The sequence below is a fragment of the Girardinichthys multiradiatus genome, chromosome Y (genome assembly GCF_021462225.1).
Source record: "Girardinichthys multiradiatus isolate DD_20200921_A chromosome Y, DD_fGirMul_XY1, whole genome shotgun sequence".
Taxonomy (NCBI): Eukaryota; Metazoa; Chordata; class Actinopteri; order Cyprinodontiformes; family Goodeidae; genus Girardinichthys; species Girardinichthys multiradiatus.
The window spans coordinates 2,546,408-2,565,717 of NC_061818.1; the positions used below are offsets into that span (position 1 = coordinate 2,546,408).

General features: G+C 43.3%; 1 protein-coding gene across 1 annotated transcript; it reads left to right on the forward strand.

Moving 5' to 3' along the window:
• The first annotated feature begins 6,649 nt into the window (after window positions 1-6,649).
• On the forward strand, window positions 6,650-13,447 carry LOC124864333 (ATP-dependent Clp protease proteolytic subunit, mitochondrial-like). Its single transcript, XM_047359090.1, has 7 exons — window positions 6,650-6,714; window positions 9,304-9,405; window positions 9,814-9,885; window positions 9,972-10,068; window positions 10,337-10,524; window positions 10,618-10,723; window positions 12,754-13,447. The coding sequence occupies exons 1-7, from the start codon at window positions 6,703-6,705 to the stop codon at window positions 12,978-12,980; spliced, it is 804 nt and encodes a 267-aa protein (XP_047215046.1). The 5' UTR covers window positions 6,650-6,702; the 3' UTR covers window positions 12,981-13,447.
• The last annotated feature ends 5,863 nt before the right edge of the window (window positions 13,448-19,310 follow it).

Consider the following 19,310-nt stretch of genomic DNA (forward strand, 5'->3'; position numbering starts at 1 on the left):
CAATTTTTAAACCATGCAAGGATCCAGGTCAGGCTAATAGTTATAGACTGATCGCATTGACATCTCAGGTATAAAAAACTATGGAGAAAATGGTCAATGAAAGGTTGATTTATTATTTAGGAACAAAAGAGAAGATTAAAATTATCAAAGTGTATTTATGAAAGGTAGAACTACACTTGACTCTACCCTATGGTTAGAAGATCAGATAAGGAAAGCACAAGCCAATAAAGAAAGTCTTATTGCTGTATTTGTTTGATGTAGAGAAGGTGTATGACATAATGTGGAAGCCGGGACTTATGATTAAGCTGTATGGGCTTGGAATAAAGGAAAAAAATTATAAGTAAAACGTTTTTTTAACAGAATTTGTGTTAGGGTAGGCAATGAATTTAGTTCAGATTATGCAGTAGAAAATGGTACTCTGCAAGGAAGTATTGTTAGTCTGGCACTATTCTCTATTATGATTAAAACTGGAAGTAATAGAGTCCTTCAAATACCTAGGGATTTGATTTGATAAAAAGCTTACCTGGGCATTTTATTTTGGAAAAGTCATTAATAAATGTAACAAAGTAATTTATATAATTAGATTTCTGAGGGGTAAAGAGTGGGTGCAGAAAGATGTCCAATGAGGACATTGCATATAGCTCTTGTAAGATCTGTTCTGGATTGTGAATGTCTAGTATATCAAACAGCAGCATTTTCAATTCTTCAGAAATAGAAATTATTCAATATCAAGCTTTGAGACTGTGTTGTAGTGCAGCTAAATCTATACCGATGGCTGCATTACAAGTTCAAATGGGAGAGATGCCACTGCATCTTAGGAGGAAACAGTTGGCAGCGGTTTATTGGGCCAATTTAAAGGGGCATAAGGATGTCCATCCTAAAAGGTCAGTAGTACAACCAAGTCAAGAGAAAGAAAAAAGTCAGTTCAGAGGTTTTGGGTGGACAATCGTAGATTGAACAAACAATGTAAAAGTTGATCAGTTGAATGTAAGCCCTACAGTACCTTTTAGAACAGTGCCACCCTGGGTCCTGGATGAAGCAGTCACAGACACTTGCCTTCTACAATTAAAACATAGAATAAATCTAATTACACAAGATGTAATAAATCACTTTCAGTCTAGATATTTAGGGTATCTAAAGATCTAGCCTTATGCTTCAATAATTGCTCATAGGGTAGGATCTGCATTTATTGTAAATGAAACCGGTTATATGTCCTCTTATAGAATTAGTGATAATACATCTGCGTATACTGGTGAATTAGTAACAATCCTTGTAGCATTACAGTGGGTAGAAAACAACAGATCAAATTATGTTTTACTTGCGACAGACTCTAGCTGTGCTATATCTAGTATAAAGCTTGCTCATTCCCAGGCAAGATTAGATATTATTGTAGACATTCTTCAGTCAATTTTTAGAATTAATAGATCGGGTAAGTCAGTCAAATTAATATGGGTTCTCAGGAGTTGAAGATAATGAGTTTCAGGACAGGTTTGCTAAAGAGGCTACAAAGAAAACAGAGATTACTCTGGTTGTTCCTTACAGCAAGCCTGAGGTAAAAAGTATTGTGAAGGAAGAAGTGAAAAGGAAATGACAGGAAGAGTGGAATAAAGAGCAGAAAGGGAGATTTTATTTTGCTCAGTCCAAAAAACAGTGGGTAAGATGAGGGAAACATCAAGAACCAAAAGGGATGAGGACATAATATCAAGCCTTAGGTTTGGTCATACAGGTCTAAATAAAAGTTTAAGAGGAATTGGTAAACACTCTACTGGACTTTGTGATTGTGGCTATTCTCAAGAGACTGTTGAACATGCAATTATGTTTTGTACCAGGTATAGTAGAGAAAGACATGTTCTTCAAGATAAGTGTCTGGATCAAAAAATACAGTTTAACTTAATTGAGTTACTTCATCTAAAGTCTGGTCGTTGTCTAGTGAGAGCGTTTCTTAAGTTTCTTATCAAAACAAAATGTTTTAGTAGGAAATAGGGGCGGTAATGCACACCACTAGAATAGAATAAATGGCACATTTTTCTTAAGATGGGGAAACATCTTACTAGTTTATTTAATTAGTGTAATACCAAAGAGACGGTAGAACATGTTTTTATTAGATGCAGTAGGTACTAGAATCAAGAAACAATATTAAGGGTGGAACTGGGTAGAATTGGGGAATTGAAGTTTGAAAATGTGGTTGCTCAGTTAAGTAATGAAGTACAGAAGGATTTTTTCATTTTAGTCAAAAATACTGGATTCCTTAAGCAGTGGAAATGTGGATAAAATCCAAGAAATTTCATTAGTGCAATATTTTTGGATGCAAGTAAAAAACTAAAGAAGAAAAGAAGAAGTGCCAGGTTTGGCCCTGGCAACCTGTTCTTTTCACACATGAGAGGAGGTTCGCCCCGAGCTCATGTGATAGACGTGAAAGGAAGCTGTTATGAATGTTATGTTCAACACATACACATCAACTCCAGTAACAATGTTGTCTCCAACTAGAACAGATTTTGACAAAATTTCCCAATTTCACCAAATAAACTGCAAAATCTTAGAAGAAATCGTAAGCTCTTCTTCCTGCTGTCTTGATCTTTTACCCACAGCTTTCCTTAAGAAAGCTTTTGCCTGTAATAACATCTGATTTAACTCAAATAATAAACACGTCCCTTTTGTCTGGTGTTTTCCCCCACGCCCTGAAAACAGCAATTATCACACCTCTATTGAAAAAGAACAATTTGGACAAGCTGCTACTACAGAACTACAATCCTATATCAAACCTCCCCTTCATCAGTAAGATTATTGAAAAAGCTGTGTTTCAGCAGTTAAACAACTTCCTAACAACGACCAACCGCTTCGATGTCTTCCAGTCAGGCTTCCGTGCTCACCACAGTACAGAGACTGCCCTTGTCAAGGTGTTCAATGACAATATAAATGCAGACTGTGGAAGAACTACAGTGCTGGTATTTTTGGACCTTAGTGCAGCATTCGACACTGTTGATCACTCCATTTTATTAGAGCGCCTGGAAAACTGGGTCGGCCTTTCTGGTACAGCACTCAACTGGTTTAAATCCTACTTGAAGGACAGGGACTTTTTTGTGTCAGTAGGTAACTTTACAACAGAGAGCACAAAAATCACATGTGGCGTTACCCAAGGGTCCATCTTAGGGCCCCTCCTTTTCACTATCTACATGCTCCCCCTAACTCAGATTTTAATAAACAACAACGTAAGTTATCATAACTATGCAGATGACACACAGCTATATGTTACCATGTCACCAGGTGACCATGAACCCATTCAAGCGCTGGGTAAATGCTTAGAAGAAATCAATGCCTGGATGGGCCTAAATTTTCTTTAGCTGAATCAAAACAAAACTGAAGTAATAATCTTTGGACCAAAGGAAGAGCGTTTAAAAGTTAGCACACAGCTTCAGTTAATACAGCTAGAAACCACCAGTCAGGCTGGAAACCTGGGTGTAGTGATGGACTCAGACCTGAACCTTCAGAGGCACATAAAGACAGTAACAAGGTCAGCCTTCTATCACCTAAAGAACATCTCCAGGATTAAAGGACTAATGTCTCAGCAAGACCTTGAAAAACTAATTCATGCGTTCATCTTTAGTAGAATTGATTACTGCAACGGTGTCTTCACAGGTCTGCCTAAAAAGTCGATCAGACAGCTGCAGTTGATCCAGAACGCTGCTGCCCGCGTCCTCACTAGAACTAAGAAAGTGGAGCACATCACCCCGGTTCTAAAGTCCCTACACTGGCTCCCTGTAGCTCAGAGAATAGACTTTAAAATACTTCTGTTGGTCTATAAATCACTGAATGGCTTAGCACCAAAATACATTACAGACTTGTTGTCAGTGGATCAACCATCCAGACCTCTCAGGTCTTCTGGCTCAAATCTACTCTGCAGAACCAGAACCAGAACTAAACATGGAGAAGCAGCTTTTAGTTCTTATGCTCCACTAATCTGGAATAAACTGCCAGAAAACTGTAAAAGCACCGAAACTCTAAGTGGCTTTAAATCAAGGTTAAAAACTTATTTGTTTAGAGTGGCCTTTGACTGTATCATTTAGGCATGATTAGTTGTGATTAGTTGCGTTTTCAGTCCAATTTTCCTTTCATTTTCTTGTCCATCATTCTATTCTCTTTATTTTATTTTACTTTTTTAAATGACCTCTGTTGTTTGATTTAATCATTTGTTTTGTTTTTCTGTGTCTGTATTTGTGTTTATTTGCTTTGTGATTGTATTGTAATTGTATGTACAGCGCTTTGAGTGTCTCGTTGCTAAAAAGCGCTATATAAATAAACTTACCTTAGACCTGTACAGGGCAATGGCACCCTGACTGGATGAAATCCTTAGCGCCATTGTTAGACGCTTCGCTGTTGCAGTGGGTCCTGGTTTCCTCCTGATGCAAGAGAATGCCCGGTACCCAGGACACCATCTGTCGTCTCATAAGGAGCATGTCCCAATGTTGTCAAGGTTGTGTACAAGCATGTGGGGGCTGTACAATTTTAAGTTGCTGCAATAACATTTCAGCAGATTGGATTAGCCTGCTGCATCATGTTTCCGCTGAACGTTATCTGTGACTTTAGATTAAGCCTTCTGTGGGTTAACAGTTTTCATGTTCATCAAATGATGTGGCATCATGTTGTTCCTAACAAATTACCCATTCCATATCAGTAGGGATATCCACCATGAGTTTTTTTCAGTTTAGATATGAAGTGTTCCTTTAATTTATTTGAGCATTTGAGTATTTTAATAATTAGTTGAACATTTTTGTTTTGGTAAGGCAAGACAATTTCATATGTACTCGTACTCGTACTCGTCGTCTTCCGCTTATCCGGGACTGGGTCGCGGGGGCAGCAGACTCAGCAGACTCAGCAGAGACACCCAGACGTCCTTCCCCCCAGACACCTCCTCCAGCTCCTCCGGGTGGAGCCGAAGGCGTACCCAGGCCAGCTGAGAGACATGGTCCCTCCAGCGTGTCCTGGGCCGTCCCCTGGACCTCCTCCTGGTGGGACATGCCTGGAACACCTCCCGAGGAAGGCGTCCAGGAGGCATCCGGTATAGATGCCTGAGCCACCTCAACTGGCTCCTCTCGATGTGGAGGAGCAGCGGCTCTACTCCGAGCTCCTCCCGGATGGCCGAGCTCCTCACCCTATCTCTGAGGGAGTGCCCAGCCACCCTACGGAGGAAGCTCATTTCAGCCGCTTGTATCCGGGATCTCGTTCTTTCGGTCACGACCCAAAGTTCATGGCTAAAGGTGAGGGTAGGAATGTAGACCGACCGGTAAATTGAGAGCTTCATTTTTTGGCTCAGCTCTCTCTTCACCACAACAGACTGGCACAGCGCCCCCATTACTGTGGCAGCCGCACCGATCCGTCTGTCGATCTCCCACTCCATTTTTCCTCACTCGTGAACAAGACCCCGAGATACTTAAACTCCTCCACTTGAGGCAGGAACTTCCCTCCAACCTGAAGAGGACAAGTCACCCTTTTCCAATTTCATATGTACTATAACACAATTCAAAAACAAATATTTCAAATTCATTCATAAGTGCTACACATGGAGAAATACATTTAATAACGCAAAAATGTTACATAAACATTTTGAAGGTGTAAAGGTCAATATAAAGCAAATTAGGAACTTTTATGAGATCAGAAACCTCCGTGGAAAAACTCCAGTGAAAAATTAGGTTTTCATTTAAGATTTAAAAGAGCCCACAGATTATGAAAAATAATGTTTGTTTAGTTCTGGTCCTAGTAACACTAAGTAAACAGGTTGGTGATGAATTGAAGGACCTACATTGTTCATACCTGACACATCACTTAGATCCTATACCAATAACAAGTTTAAAATCCTTTTAAAAAGCGTCATTGTCACTGCCAGCGCAAGGATTTAAGGACTGTTATAATTAGACGTGGGCCAGATGAGATTCTTCCCAAAATATAAATTATGAACCAAAATTCCTAGTTTCGCATTGCTCCATCCCCAATGCTTTACCTGATTTTTTTTAATGGTTTTGGGGTTGGTGAAAAAGCAGACGTACTTTAGTCAGATTCCAGGTTTTTAATTTAGCAGTTGTTCAGATCGTAATCTGATTAGGTTTGGACCCTTTCACTTGTCATGTTGTCATTCAGATAGATAGATAGATAGATAGATAGATAGATAGATAGATAGATAGATAGATAGATAGATAGATAGATAGATAGATAGATAGATAGATAGATAGATAGATAGATAGATAGATAGATAGATAGATAGATAGATAGATATAGATAGATAGATAGATAGATAGATAGATAGATAGATAGATAGATAGATAGATAGATAGATAGATAGATAGATAGATAGATAGATAGATAGATAGATAGATAGATAGATAGATAGATAGATAGATAGATAGATAGATAGATAGATAGATAGATAGATAGATAGATAGATAGATAGATAGATAGATAGATAGATAGATAGATAGATAGATAGATAGATAGATTGAATGGTTGATTTTAATATGATACTAGAGTATAATTGTGTTTAATACTATTAAAATGTGTTTTATGGTCGGATCTGTGTGAAATAGTAGGTGGCGACAAAGCAATAATCTCCAGGACGGAAATGAGGAAGGAGCTCGTCACAGCTCAAGTTAGAATAGGTTCCGGTGTAGCAGGGTGAGTTAGAGGGGGCTGCAGCTGGAAAAGACTTCCAACATGCTGTTACGAGTGAGTATTGAACCTTGTTTGTGTTAATGTAGTCTGTCGGTAAGAGCTCCGCCTCTAAACGTGTGTTACATAAAGTTAGTGGTGTGTAACATGGCAGGACAGCTGCTCTGGTAACGCTGTGTCCTCCCTCACCGCTTGTTTGGATAACAGGACAGCTTCAGATGCTGCATCGTAACTATGTTCACTGCTGAGAAGAAGTCTGATGTTCATTCAGCTGGTTTGATTTGTAACATGTACGACACAAAGCCTTTTTATTGAAGAGCTGAATATTCTGGCTTCATAACAGACCTCTAAAAATAACTGAGAGTACCAGAATATCTATTATTCAGATCAAGATGAGAAAAATTCTGAAGTCGCCCTTCAACAGGTCTAATTCTGTAAGTGAGCGCAGCTCCAACAGAGTCCTTTCAGAAACATCCCAGTTAGCCCTGTTGCGCCTTTCCTCACAGCTTGATTTAGATCCGGAAAACCTCACCTTAACCTACTGGGACTAACCCAGATAAGTATATTAATAATAATTTGACTTCTAACATGCATTATCTAAGCAGACTCCAACAGTGAAACATAGAAAATGACTATCCATGTATTATTTTTCACCAACATAATCAAGCAGGGCTGCACGTCTCTTAAAAACAACAGGATCGGTATTGATTGTGTCCAGGAGTGTAATATCTGAGGATCTGAAGGAAAGGGAGTTTCTCTGAGAGAGTTCATCAGGCTGGCTGATCAGTTTTCAGCCATATCCCTCTGCTGCAGCTAAATAACCAAGGAGCAAACATTTCACAATACTATTCCTACTTTGAGTTCTCTTATAAAAAAAACAGTCATATCTTCATAAAGCAGCTGACCGATCAGAACCGTGTCATGAACCACAGTTTTTTGTTGTAGTTTTAAATGACTGAGATCCAGACGGTTTGCTGGGCATGCCACTGAGATGATCTTTCTTGGATTTCATCATCATCATGAAAAATTGACGTCTGCCACACCTACATGTTCACCTCTACATCTCCTGCCATCTGCCCTGCTCCTTTACTGGATATGCAGCAGCTTGTCATTAAATTATGCATATTTACAAAATTCAACCAGGTCTTTCTTTCTTGTAAAAACACTGTGTATACACATACTTACTAAATTAGTTTTATTTCTCTTTCATGTTTCTGTAAAACAAAGTCCTCATTGAGAGCTATTTAGAACCGAAGTCAAATTCCCTGTTTGTGTGCACACACCTGGCAAATAAAGCTGGTTCTGGTTCTGATCAGCGACGGTAGAATGGACTTGTTGTCTTCAGCTACTCCTTTAGATGCTTCATTGGGACAACACCAAATAAAGAGTCGTCTCCTTGGCCAGTGCAGATTCCAGATCCTTCACCATATCATCCACATTGCTAGAGCCCTGTTTTCTTCTTGTATTGTTGAAGGCTTTAGTTTCTGCAAATGGTTGACATTTTTTTACAAATGCTAGAAGTCTAATTCCAACATTTTTCACTTCCCTGCATCTACAAAAATCCATGTACCAATAATTACAACAATGTGATTTCATTTTTTAACAAATGTTTTATAAATCCAAACTGTTCTGTTGTATAGTGTGTTTTTTTAACAAGGTAAAACAACTTCCTGAATAACCGCCTAGAGTCCAATGTTTTTATCATAAGCAACATTTCTTCTGACAGTTTGAATGTTAGATTTATTTATGTAATTATGTATTTATGATTATGTTCATGTTTAATGTGTTTTCAGCTTTAGGAATAGGAGCTAAGATCCAAACAGTTTTACAGAATTTCTGAATGAATCTTGGTTGAATACTGTGGTTCTGGCTTAGACATTAAAAAGGTTGTTAAAAGATAATAACAGCAACAGGAATCCCCAAGCGCAGGGCTTTACAAGGCACTTCTGTTCTACTAAAATACTGTTTAGAGTTAAACCCAGACTTACTCGCACTGCTGGCAGATTCAGGTTCAAGGTATGATTTGAAGTTTTCCGACATGTGTCTTGGGACTGGAATGTTAACATTCTACAGTGGCGGAGCGCGGTGGTGGTGGTGAAGGGGTTAGGCATGCGACCATGTGCAGAGGCTATAGTGGCTGTCCTGGGTTTGAGTCCCAGACCCGGCGACCTTTGCCGAATGTCTCCCCCTCTGTTTGCCCTCTTTCCTGTCTTCCTACTGTTGGAAAAATGAAAAAATAAAGGCCTCTACTGCTGCAAAAACCATTTTGCAGTGGCCCAGTCAAAGTCGCAACTTGAATCTCAAAGATAAATCCTCAATACACCAGAGGAAAATGTTAAAAGCTGCTCAGCATTTATAAAAGGGGTTTAATTGCTGCAATGCTAGAAAGGTTTTTCTGTTGAATATTAAGAGGATATCATAATTTATTATTACTGAAAGTAGATGGAAGCAGACAAATTATTGCTTTCCAAAATGATTCTCCTTTTATGTTGTTGCATTATTTTTTGAGAAATATCCGTCTCATTTCCTTTCAGAAACAAACCAGTTGGTTGAATAAAAGATTTTTGGATCTAAAGTTGCATGCCATATGATTCATTTTGGGTTTCATTGTAATTAATGTTAAAACGTCTCTTTCCTGTCTGATAGAGTTTATTGAACATCGGGCGTCTGTCTCTGAAGCACAGCAGAGCCGTCCACCACAGTCCTGTATGGAGGAGTCCTCTCATACCCATAGTTGTGGAGCAGACGGTAAGTGGCAGATTACCCACAATGCACTACATCAATGTCCACATTTTTTTACTGTGGCATTTTGATAAATGTGTAGGTGTGCTGAGTCAGTGGTGGAGGTTAGTGGTCATCATAGCTAGAAGAAAATGGGAATTTGGTTTATTTTTGGATTCGGGAATATTTTGGGCCTCTTCACAATGTTGTTTCTGCACAGATCCCACCATAGAAATGTTTTTTGAGGTCTGAACTTTGATTAGGCTAATATGTCACCCTTTTTTCCAGCCACTCTGTTAATAATTTTCTGCAGTGTTTGGGTAATTTATGTAAATCTGTATATGTATTAACTGAATTTGCATAATATTTTTTATTGTATAATGTTGCAATAATATAGCTGCTGAAAACCTAAAAGTACAACTGTGTTTGTTTTAGGGGAGAGGGGAACGGGCGTACGACATCTACTCTCGCCTCCTGAGAGAACGAATCATCTGTGTGATGGGTCCTGTAAGTGTTATAATAACATGAAAATTTCACCATGTTTTCAGAGAAATCTGTCATCGCGTAACCCTTCACGTTCCCCATGTTCTCAGATTGATGACACCGTAGCCAGTCTGGTAATTGCCCAGCTGCTCTTCCTCCAGTCAGAAAGCAACAACAAGCCCATCCACATGTACATCAACAGTCCTGGTGAGAGACCCAACGCCGAACAGAAGCCCTTGAAGGGCTCACTGTTAGCTCACATTGGTTAACATCATGGACAAAACATTCAAACGACTTGCTGCTGTTATACAGTAATGTCTAATTTCAAATTTCAATTACTTATATTCTTATAACATGCAGTCCCCAAAGGTCTCTCTGTGTTGAAGGTAGTCCAGTTTTGTCTTTGGGTAAAATAATCCTGTCTTTTTGCACTTTGCAGCAGTAAATCCTTACTTTTACTCCCTCTTCTGACCAGGCGGTGTGGTGACAGCAGGCCTGGCCATTTATGACACTATGCAGTATATTCTTAATCCCATCTCCACCTGGTGTGTTGGCCAGGCAGCCAGCATGGGCAGCTTGCTCCTGGCAGCAGGTACGACTGGCATGAGGCATTCACTGCCCAACGCCCGAATCATGGTGCACCAGCCTTCAGGTGGTGCCAGGGTAAGCAGACCAATTCAGACCCATCAGAAATTAGACCTGAAGGGTTTACAAAGTCTAAATGATGACCCGACATTAAGAGTGCTGTTCCTCCAGGGCCAGGCCACAGACATCGCTATCCAGGCTGAGGAAATTCTCAAGCTAAAGAGACAGATCAACAACATCTATGCAAAACACACTGGGCAGGCACTGGAAACTATAGGTAGGTTTGCGAGGCTTTGTGTGAATGTGAACCTTTACTTAAAGAAATAGGTGCACAATTGTGATGTTACTGTACACAGAATATATGGAATCCAGCCAAAAACCGATTGTGAGACTATACAAGACAAGGTGGACATGGAATTACTGTATCTAACTAAATTCAGAGATCTGTTACTTGCAAGAGATCTTAAAATTAAACTTGTTTTCTTGCCATAAGTTGATTAATTTCTGGAGGTTGGAGTAAAGTCTCTGTGATGGATTACAGTACCATAGCACCCTTTCTTTCCCTGTCTTTAAACTAGATTTATTTGTAGCTGCTGGGTTTTTTTCCTTCTTCTCCTGTCTTGCATAATGTTAGACATAATGTTTTTAACTGATTTTAGAGTTTTCAGCTGCCATGAAAAGTAGCTTCATCACAAATTACTCACAATATACTGTATAAATGAGCTTACAGTATCAATGGTAAATGGCCTGAACTTGTATAGCGCTTTATCAAGTCCCCAGAGACACCAAAGCTTTACACTACAGTCAGTCATCCACCCATTCATGCACACATTCACATACTGACAGTGGTTCAAAGCTACAACGTAGCCACAGCTTCCCTGGGTCAGACTGACAGAAGTGCGGATGCCAGACACAGGTGCCACCGAGCCCTCTGACCACCATCAGCAGACAAGTCTGGTGAAGTGTCTTGCCCAAGTACACAACGACTAATACAAACAGACCTGGGGTTTGAACTGGCAACCCACCAATTACAGGATGAACCCCTACCATCTGAGCCACTGCTAACCCAATGCTATGCTGAATACACTAGAAAAATCTTTACATGGTAACAAATCAACCTATAAAGGCTGGGCTTCACTACAGCTCATAGACGGCTTCTGTGGTCAACCATGAATTGGTGTGTGTCTCTCTCCTGGAGAATGATGCATTTAAGGACATACGGAGAATCTGAGTCAAGAAACCCTGCCAGGATTCCAATTAATTCCTTCATGCTGTTACTCATTAGAACAAAACTCCTCTGCATGCACTTTATAGTAGTGATGCAGGCAGCATGATCTATTACGCACACAGTGCCTTGCAAAAGTGTTTTTACCCCTTGAACTAATTCACATTTTGTGACATTCCAACCACCATTTTCAGTGTGTTGTATTGGGGTTTTATGTGATTGATAGACACAAAGTACAACATTGTAAAGTGGAGGAGTAATGATAAATTGACATTTTCCAGCTAGCTTTACTCAGCATCTCCTAAATAAAATCCAGTGAACAATCTGTCTTCTGGAGTCACCCAATTAGTAGATATGAGCTGTTCTGTGAAGACTTCTAAAGGTTTGTTAAAGAACATGATTGAACAAGCAGCATGTGAAGACCAAGGACCACAGCACACACGGGTCAGGGAGAAAGTTGTGGAGAAATGTAAAGCAGGGTTAGATTCTACAACAATATCCCAAGCTTAGAACATTTCACAGAGCTCTGTTCAATCCATCATCTGAACATGTAGAGAGGACGGACCAACTGGAGACCTATCATGACGCAGGGGTCGACTTAAACTGGCAGGCTGGGTATGGAGAACATTAATCTGAGAAGTAGTCAAGAGGCCCCTGGTAACTCTGAAGGAGCTGCAGATCTGGCCTTTATGAAAGAGTGGTGAGAAGAAAAGCGCTGTTGAAAGAAAGCCAAAAGAAGTCCTTGCAGTTTGCTGTGAGCCATAGTAGTAGACAGAATATCACCAGCTCAGTTAAACAGTTTTTGTACTGTGTCCCACTCTGTGTTGCTGAGGAAGAAACAGCTTCTTAGGTTAGGGCTGTTGCAGGTGACTCGCCTGTTTGACAAACCAGTAGAATATCATCACCCAGTTGTTTTAGTATCTGCTTTGCCACCTTTACAAAAACGTATCTCCAAATTAATGCTGGAGGGAATCTTGTACTCGATTGCTGAAAGTGTAAATGTTTTATAGTCGGTTCAGTACTACTGGGCTGATGCATAGTGAGCAGTGGTAAATGGATGTTCATTTCTTTCCAACTTTTAGAGAGTGTGATGGAAAGGGATCGCTACATGAGCCCCATGGAGGCTCAGGACTTTGGCATCATTGACCGGGTCCTGGTCCATCCACCCCAGGCAGGCCAGGATGAGCCAGAGTTGGTACAGAAAGAACCAGCAGCAGCGGCAAGTCCCTCTCCACAGCCAGAGTCTGCAGGCCCAGATGAGGCCTCCACCAGTACTAATCCCCCCACTTCATACAAACCAGAACTTTGAACTTCTACTGCAGTCTGATCCTGGATCTGATGGCTGCTCTCTAGGACTCTGTGCCTGACGGGCTCTGAGAGCAAAACCTAGCTTCTCTTTTTTTTCTTTACTAGGTCGCTGTTCTCCATAATCGACGGCCTGCAGCCTAAACATACAGTATGTGGCCTGGGTAGTTCAGGCACATACTTTTAAAGAAACAGAATTTCATTCCTGTAGTGTAAAAAAATATGACCCAGAAAACACGTACTGACCATAGACCTCAGCAGACACCTTTTATCCTCCATACAGCCAGTTGATGAATTCTGAGAAAAACTCAAGTGTTTGAGAACTAGATATTTATGGAAGTAAAGGATGAAAGTAAAAAAACTGAGCCTCCTGAAGGTTACATGAGCTCCACAAGACAGCTGCTGAAAATACCTTCAGGAGTGGAATTCTTGTTATTCAGGTTTCTAATAAAGACAATTTTTGACCACAAAGTGTCTATTTGATCCATACGTTTCCTCCTGACCCTGGTGACTGAAAAGACTGAAATTTAGGGTCTTAAAAAGTCTCACACTTTTATAAAAAAGTTTAAATAACACCAAAATGTTTCATACTAGGCCTTAAATAGCATATGGTTATGTCATAAATGAGTATGTTTTTTCATGTTTCCTCCATTCCTGGTGGCATTCGTTTGCAGTGAGAGACGTTTGATCAAACTGACCATTGTAAAATACAGAATAATAGGCTGATTAAACACATGATGTGATTTAACATTTAACTAAAACTGTTCCAAAAGGAATTTTTTTCACACAAAATAATACCTTTAGGTGAACTAATTTATATGAACTTTGAAGATGAATCAATTGAGGTTCGTTTGGGTGAACATCTGCCTAGATTCCCAGTCACCCAGGTCATGACCATCCTAAGTGATTAAACAGAATGCAACCGCTGGGTTAATTCTAATTTATGTGGACCTATTACTTTCTCCTCATGTCAGGCACATATAATACAAAGAACTCCCTTATTAAAAACAGAGTTTGTCATCTGCACAAACAGTTTTTTTCTAACTGAGCAGTCTAAACAGTTATGTTCAAATTATTTATGGGGATAATTATTCATGACTGAAACACGCTTGTTTATTTTTTTTATGTGAAACTGATCCTTAAATGATTTTAAATTCTCATGCTTGACTATTATTACAATTATAGTTTTGATGTTTAGATGCATTTTCAAAGTGTTGTGAGGGTTTAAGGAGCATAGAATGAGATTTGAGCAGACTGCAGATATGTGGTTACTTACTCATTACAACTTTAGCAATGAAAATCAGTTTTTCTTTAGTGATAATGACCATGCTGCAAGCCCACTGACACACTGCACGGTAGTTCAGTGGTAGTTCTCTGTAATTTGCTCTTAGTTCTGACTGTGTGTATGCATGGATGTTTGTCCTGTGATGGACTGGCATCCTGTTTAGGGTGAAATTAGTTTCATTCAAAAATTATTTAGTAATCCCAAAAGAAAATTAAAGAAAAAATTTTTTGCGTCCTCTCCGGCAGAGTAGCGCTCAGAATTGTTGTCTGAGTTCCAAGAATAAGCCCAACAGATTTACTTTCACAAGTAGAGCTTTGCAGCTTTAATTAATCCTTAAATCTCTGCTTGATATTTATAAAAGAAACCTAATTAGAAACTGCTTTGGGATTATTTCAATTGTTATGGACACGGAGACAGAAACAAAAAGGAAAAAATAAGCACAAAAGAGAGAGGTGGGGCAAAAAGGAAAAAGGGGGAGAAAGAGAAAAGAATGGAGGAGAGAAAGGAGGATGAAGAAATTACAAGATAACACCCTGCTTGTGGAGCTTTTTAACCACCTCGGTGACTTCAGCCTGGGTGATGAAAGAGTCCAACCCCGAGTCCCCAGCCTCTGTTTCCACCACGGAATGCGTGATGGCAGGATTGAGGAGATCCTCGAAGTACTCCTTCCACCGCCCGATAATGTCCTCAGTTGAGGTCAGCAGTCTCCCGCCCCCACTATAAACAGTGTTGGCGAAGCACTGCTTCCCCCTCCTGAGGCGACGGACGGTTTGCCAGAATCGCTTCGAGGCCAACCAGTAGTCCTTGTCCATGGCCTCACCGAACTCCTCCCAGGTCCGGGTTTTTGTCTCTGCCATAGCCCGGGCCGCAGCACGCTTGGCCTCACGGTACCCATCAGCCGCCTCAGGAGTCCCACAAGCCAACCACAGCCGATAGGACTCCTTCAGCTTAACAGCATCCCTTACTGCCGGTGTCCACCACCGGGTTCTGGGATTGCCGCCGCGACAGGCACCGCAGACCTTACGGCCACAGCTACGGGCAGCAGCATCGACAATAGATGCGGAGAACATGGTCCACTCGGACTCTATGTCTCCAACATCCCCACAATCTGGTCGAAGCTCTCCCGGAGGTGGGAGTTGAATACATCCCTGGCCGAGGGCTCTGCCAGGCGTTCCCAGCAGACCCTCACTATGCGCTTGGGCCTGCCAAGTCTGTCCGACTTTTTCCTCCTCCAGCGGATCCAACTCACCACCAGGTGTTGATCTGTGGACAGCTCAGCCCCTCTCTTCACCCAAGTGTCCAAAACATGCGGCTGAAGGTCTGATGATACGACAACAAAGTCGATCATCGACCTCCTGCCTAGGGTGTCCTGGTGCCAAGTCCACTGATGGACACCCTTATGTTTGAACATGGTGTTCGTTATGGACAATCTGTGACTAGCACATAAGTCCAATAACAAAACACCGCTCGGATTCAGATCGGGGAGGCCATTCCTCCCGATCACGCCTCTCCAGGTGTCACTGTCGTTCCCCACGTGGGCGTTGAAGTCCCCCAGCAGAATAATGGAGTCCCCAGGAGGGGCACTATCCAGTACCCCCGACAGGGACGCCAAGAAGGCCGGGTACTCTGCACTGCCACTCGGCCCGTAGGCTGAAATGATAGTCAGAGACCTCTCCCCAACCCGAAGGCGCAGGGATACGACCCTCTCATCCACTGGGGTAAACCCCAACACGAGACGGCTGAGCTGGGGGCAACAAGCAAACCCACACCAGCCCGCCGCCTCTCCCCGTGGGCCACTCCAGAGTAGAACAGAGTCCAACCCCTCTCAAGGAGACGGGTTCCAGAGCCCACGCTGTGCGTGGAGGCGAGCCCAACTATTTCTAGTCGATATCTCTCGACCTCCTGCACAAGCTCAGGCTCCTTCCCCCCCAGCGAGGTGACGTTCCACATCCCTAGAGCCAGCCTAAGCATCCGGGGATCGGGCCGCTGAGGTCTCCACCTTCGTCCACCACCCAATCCTCTTTGCACCGGTCCCTCACGGTTCCCCCTGCAGGTGGTGGGCCCACTGGGGGATGGCCTCGCGTCTCTCGTTCGGGCTTGGCCCGGCCGGGTCCCGCGAGGAGCAACCCGGCCACCAGGCGCTCTCCGACGAGTCCCGACCCCAGGCCTGGCTCCAGGGTGGGACCCCGGCTCCGCCGTACCGGGCGACGTCACGTGCCTCGATATTTTATTCTTCATGAGGGATTCTTCCTCCACATCGAGAGGAGCCAGTTGAGGTGGCTCGGGCATCTATACCGGATGCCTCCTGGACGCCTTCCTCGGGAGGTGTTCCAGGCACGTCCCACCGGGAGGAGGCCCAGGGGACGGCCCAGGACACGCTGGAGGGACTATGTCTCTCGGCTGGCCTGGGAACGCCTTGGGCTCCCCCTGGAGGAACTGGAGGAGGTGTCTGGAGAGAGGGACGTCTGGGCGTCTCTGTTGAGTCTGCTGCCCCCGCGACCCGGTCCCGGATAAGCGGAAGACGACGAGACGAGACCCTGCTTGTGTGGCCTTGAAATAGGCCCCACATTTCATGGGGGGCCTAAACTGATCCAGGAGAGGGAGCAGTCCCAAGACCCACCCTGACAAAACGTAGGCACACACAGTCACGATCACACATTCTCACCCTCATGCATACACATAAAAACACTCACACCCATGCACCCAACGTAATGACAAACAACAATGGACCATACACTCACTCACACTTCCCATACATACTCTATACTCCAAAGCCCAGGTGCCAATACCCCATAGGGGCAACAGGACCCAGGGCAACAGGACCCAGGAGGTGGTCCCTTTCCTTCCGGGGGTGGAGACAGGCAGACCGCCCCAGCACCAGCTCAGATTAGTGCTGGCACTGCCCGAACCTGAGCAACCCAGACCCCGACCCTAGTCCCCAACGACCCCCATCCTCATCCGGAGAGGGGGCCATGTACAAAAGAGGGATCTACCTGGTCCAAATGAGTCCACCAACTAGTGCCACCACAAGATCAAACAGTCCCAACCCCCCAATGAATTTTGATCTCAACCCTATAAGCCCCCCACCCCCCATGAACCCCAACATGAATTTTCCTACTGGGCCACCCCCAACCAGAAAACAGATATCAAACACATGTCCCCGAACCCAAACGGCATGAATCACCTCCCCACAGGGGCAAACCCACACAGCACAAGCACCCCGGCTGCAGCCTGCCCCACACCAAGACAAGGGCCCCACGCAATGCCACCCTAGCCTCCGCCCACAGGTGCAACAGGGCAGACCCCACCGAGTATCGCGCCCACAACGGAAACCCCGATCCCACACCAAGACAGCACAAACTCACCCGGCAAGAGAGGTCCCCGGCCAGTGGCAAGCACCCAGGGCCAACGTCCCCCACCACGCCCCCCGCAACCACACAAACACACCACATCACCGACACTGCAACAATAGCCCAGGGAAAAACATTATCCTGCTCAGCTCTACCATCGCCGCTCCCCCCCCGCACCCCACAGACTGCAGCCCCTTCACGCCACCCTCTAGCTGCTGCCTGGATCATCCCCCCCGGACACAACAGCCAGCAGAGCAGCACGTCGCCAAGCCCGCCCAACCATCCAGCAAGCGCCAGCAGCCCCAGCCCACCGGTCCATGACAGAGAAGCATGCACAGCATGCACCAGCTGAGTAACCGGGCCGGGCAGTCCAACCACTCCAGGTTCCAAGCACAACCCGCCAGCTGCGGGTTAAATGTTGTAACTTCTATTATTCTAGTTTCTTCAAAGAACTGAACCTCTCATCCTTTGTCTCCTGGAGATAAAGACCAGCCAGCGAACCCGACACCCCCCCTCCCCGCTCTAGTTGAGTGCCATCTAATTTAGTGAGTGCATGGTTAGCAGCTGATGAACAGGAATGTGGAAGAAGTATGTTTAGTCTTATAAGCATTAAGTACCAAGTTTAGCATGGCCAAAGAACATTGAATAACTGAAGTGCAGACTGAAGAGTATTAATTGTAAAGATGCTACATCATCAGCATAAAAAAATAACTAATAACCAAATTCACTTCTTTACAGAACCTTGATAAAAAAGCACCAGAGGCTCACACCAGAGCTGAGAAACATCAACATAAGTAGACACATAAGTAGTACATGTCACTTGTTGGCAAGTTAAATCAAAGTCATTAGATAGCATAGTTATGAAGTCAACCTAGCATTTTTTCGTACATCATACGAGTTCAAAATTTAAAGTCATAATGGTCTTAAAAAGTCCATGCATCCATTGTCTATACCAGCTTGATCTTGGTAGGGTCACGGAGGCGCTGGTGACTGCCATAAGGGGTCATTGGGTGAGAGGCCCTGAACAGATCATCAGTCCATCACCGGACAACACACCACACCCATATTAGAGCAAGTTAAGAGCAGATTAGAGAGAGCCATTACCCTAACATGATGTTTTAGGCTGGTGGAGGAAGTCTGGGTGCACATGTACAAGGAGAACATGCAAACTCCATGCAGAAAACCTGCAGCCTTGGATCTAAACCCAGGTTCTTCTTGCTGCAATTGGTTTGGGTTTCTTAAAGAAACCCTTAGAATTCTCTGTTTTGCAACAAAGGTTAGAAAAATCTAATTTATTTAGAAACAAACATCCTTTGCTTCCCCCTTCCACCTGTGTGTCTCAAGAAGTCAAGTGAAGATGCAACTGGAGAGACTGAATCAGAATAAGGGTGCAGGTCCAGATCATGTCAGCCCTAGAGTCCTGAAGGCCTGTGCAGAGCAGCTCTGTGGGATTCTGCAGCACCTCTTCAACCTTAGCCTGGCCCAGAAGAAGGTTCAGGTGTTGTGGAAGACCTCCTGTCTTGTTCCGGTACCAAAGAAAACTCACCCATCAGTCCTCAATGACTATAGACCTGTTGCTCTGACATCTCACATCATGAAGGTCCTAGAGAGACTCCTGTTGGCCCACCTGAGTAAGCAAACAGTAAACCATCAGGACCCCCTTCAGTTTGCTTATCGCTGTGGAGTTGGAGTTGAAGAT

Coding starts and splice junctions, on each gene's coding strand:
- LOC124864333 (XM_047359090.1), top strand. Junction 10,525..10,617: donor AGCCTTCAGGTGGTGCCAGG/GTAAGCAGACCA, acceptor CTGTTCCTCCAG/GGCCAGGCCACAGACATCGC. Junction 10,724..12,753: donor GCAGGCACTGGAAACTATAG/GTAGGTTTGCGA, acceptor TCCAACTTTTAG/AGAGTGTGATGGAAAGGGAT.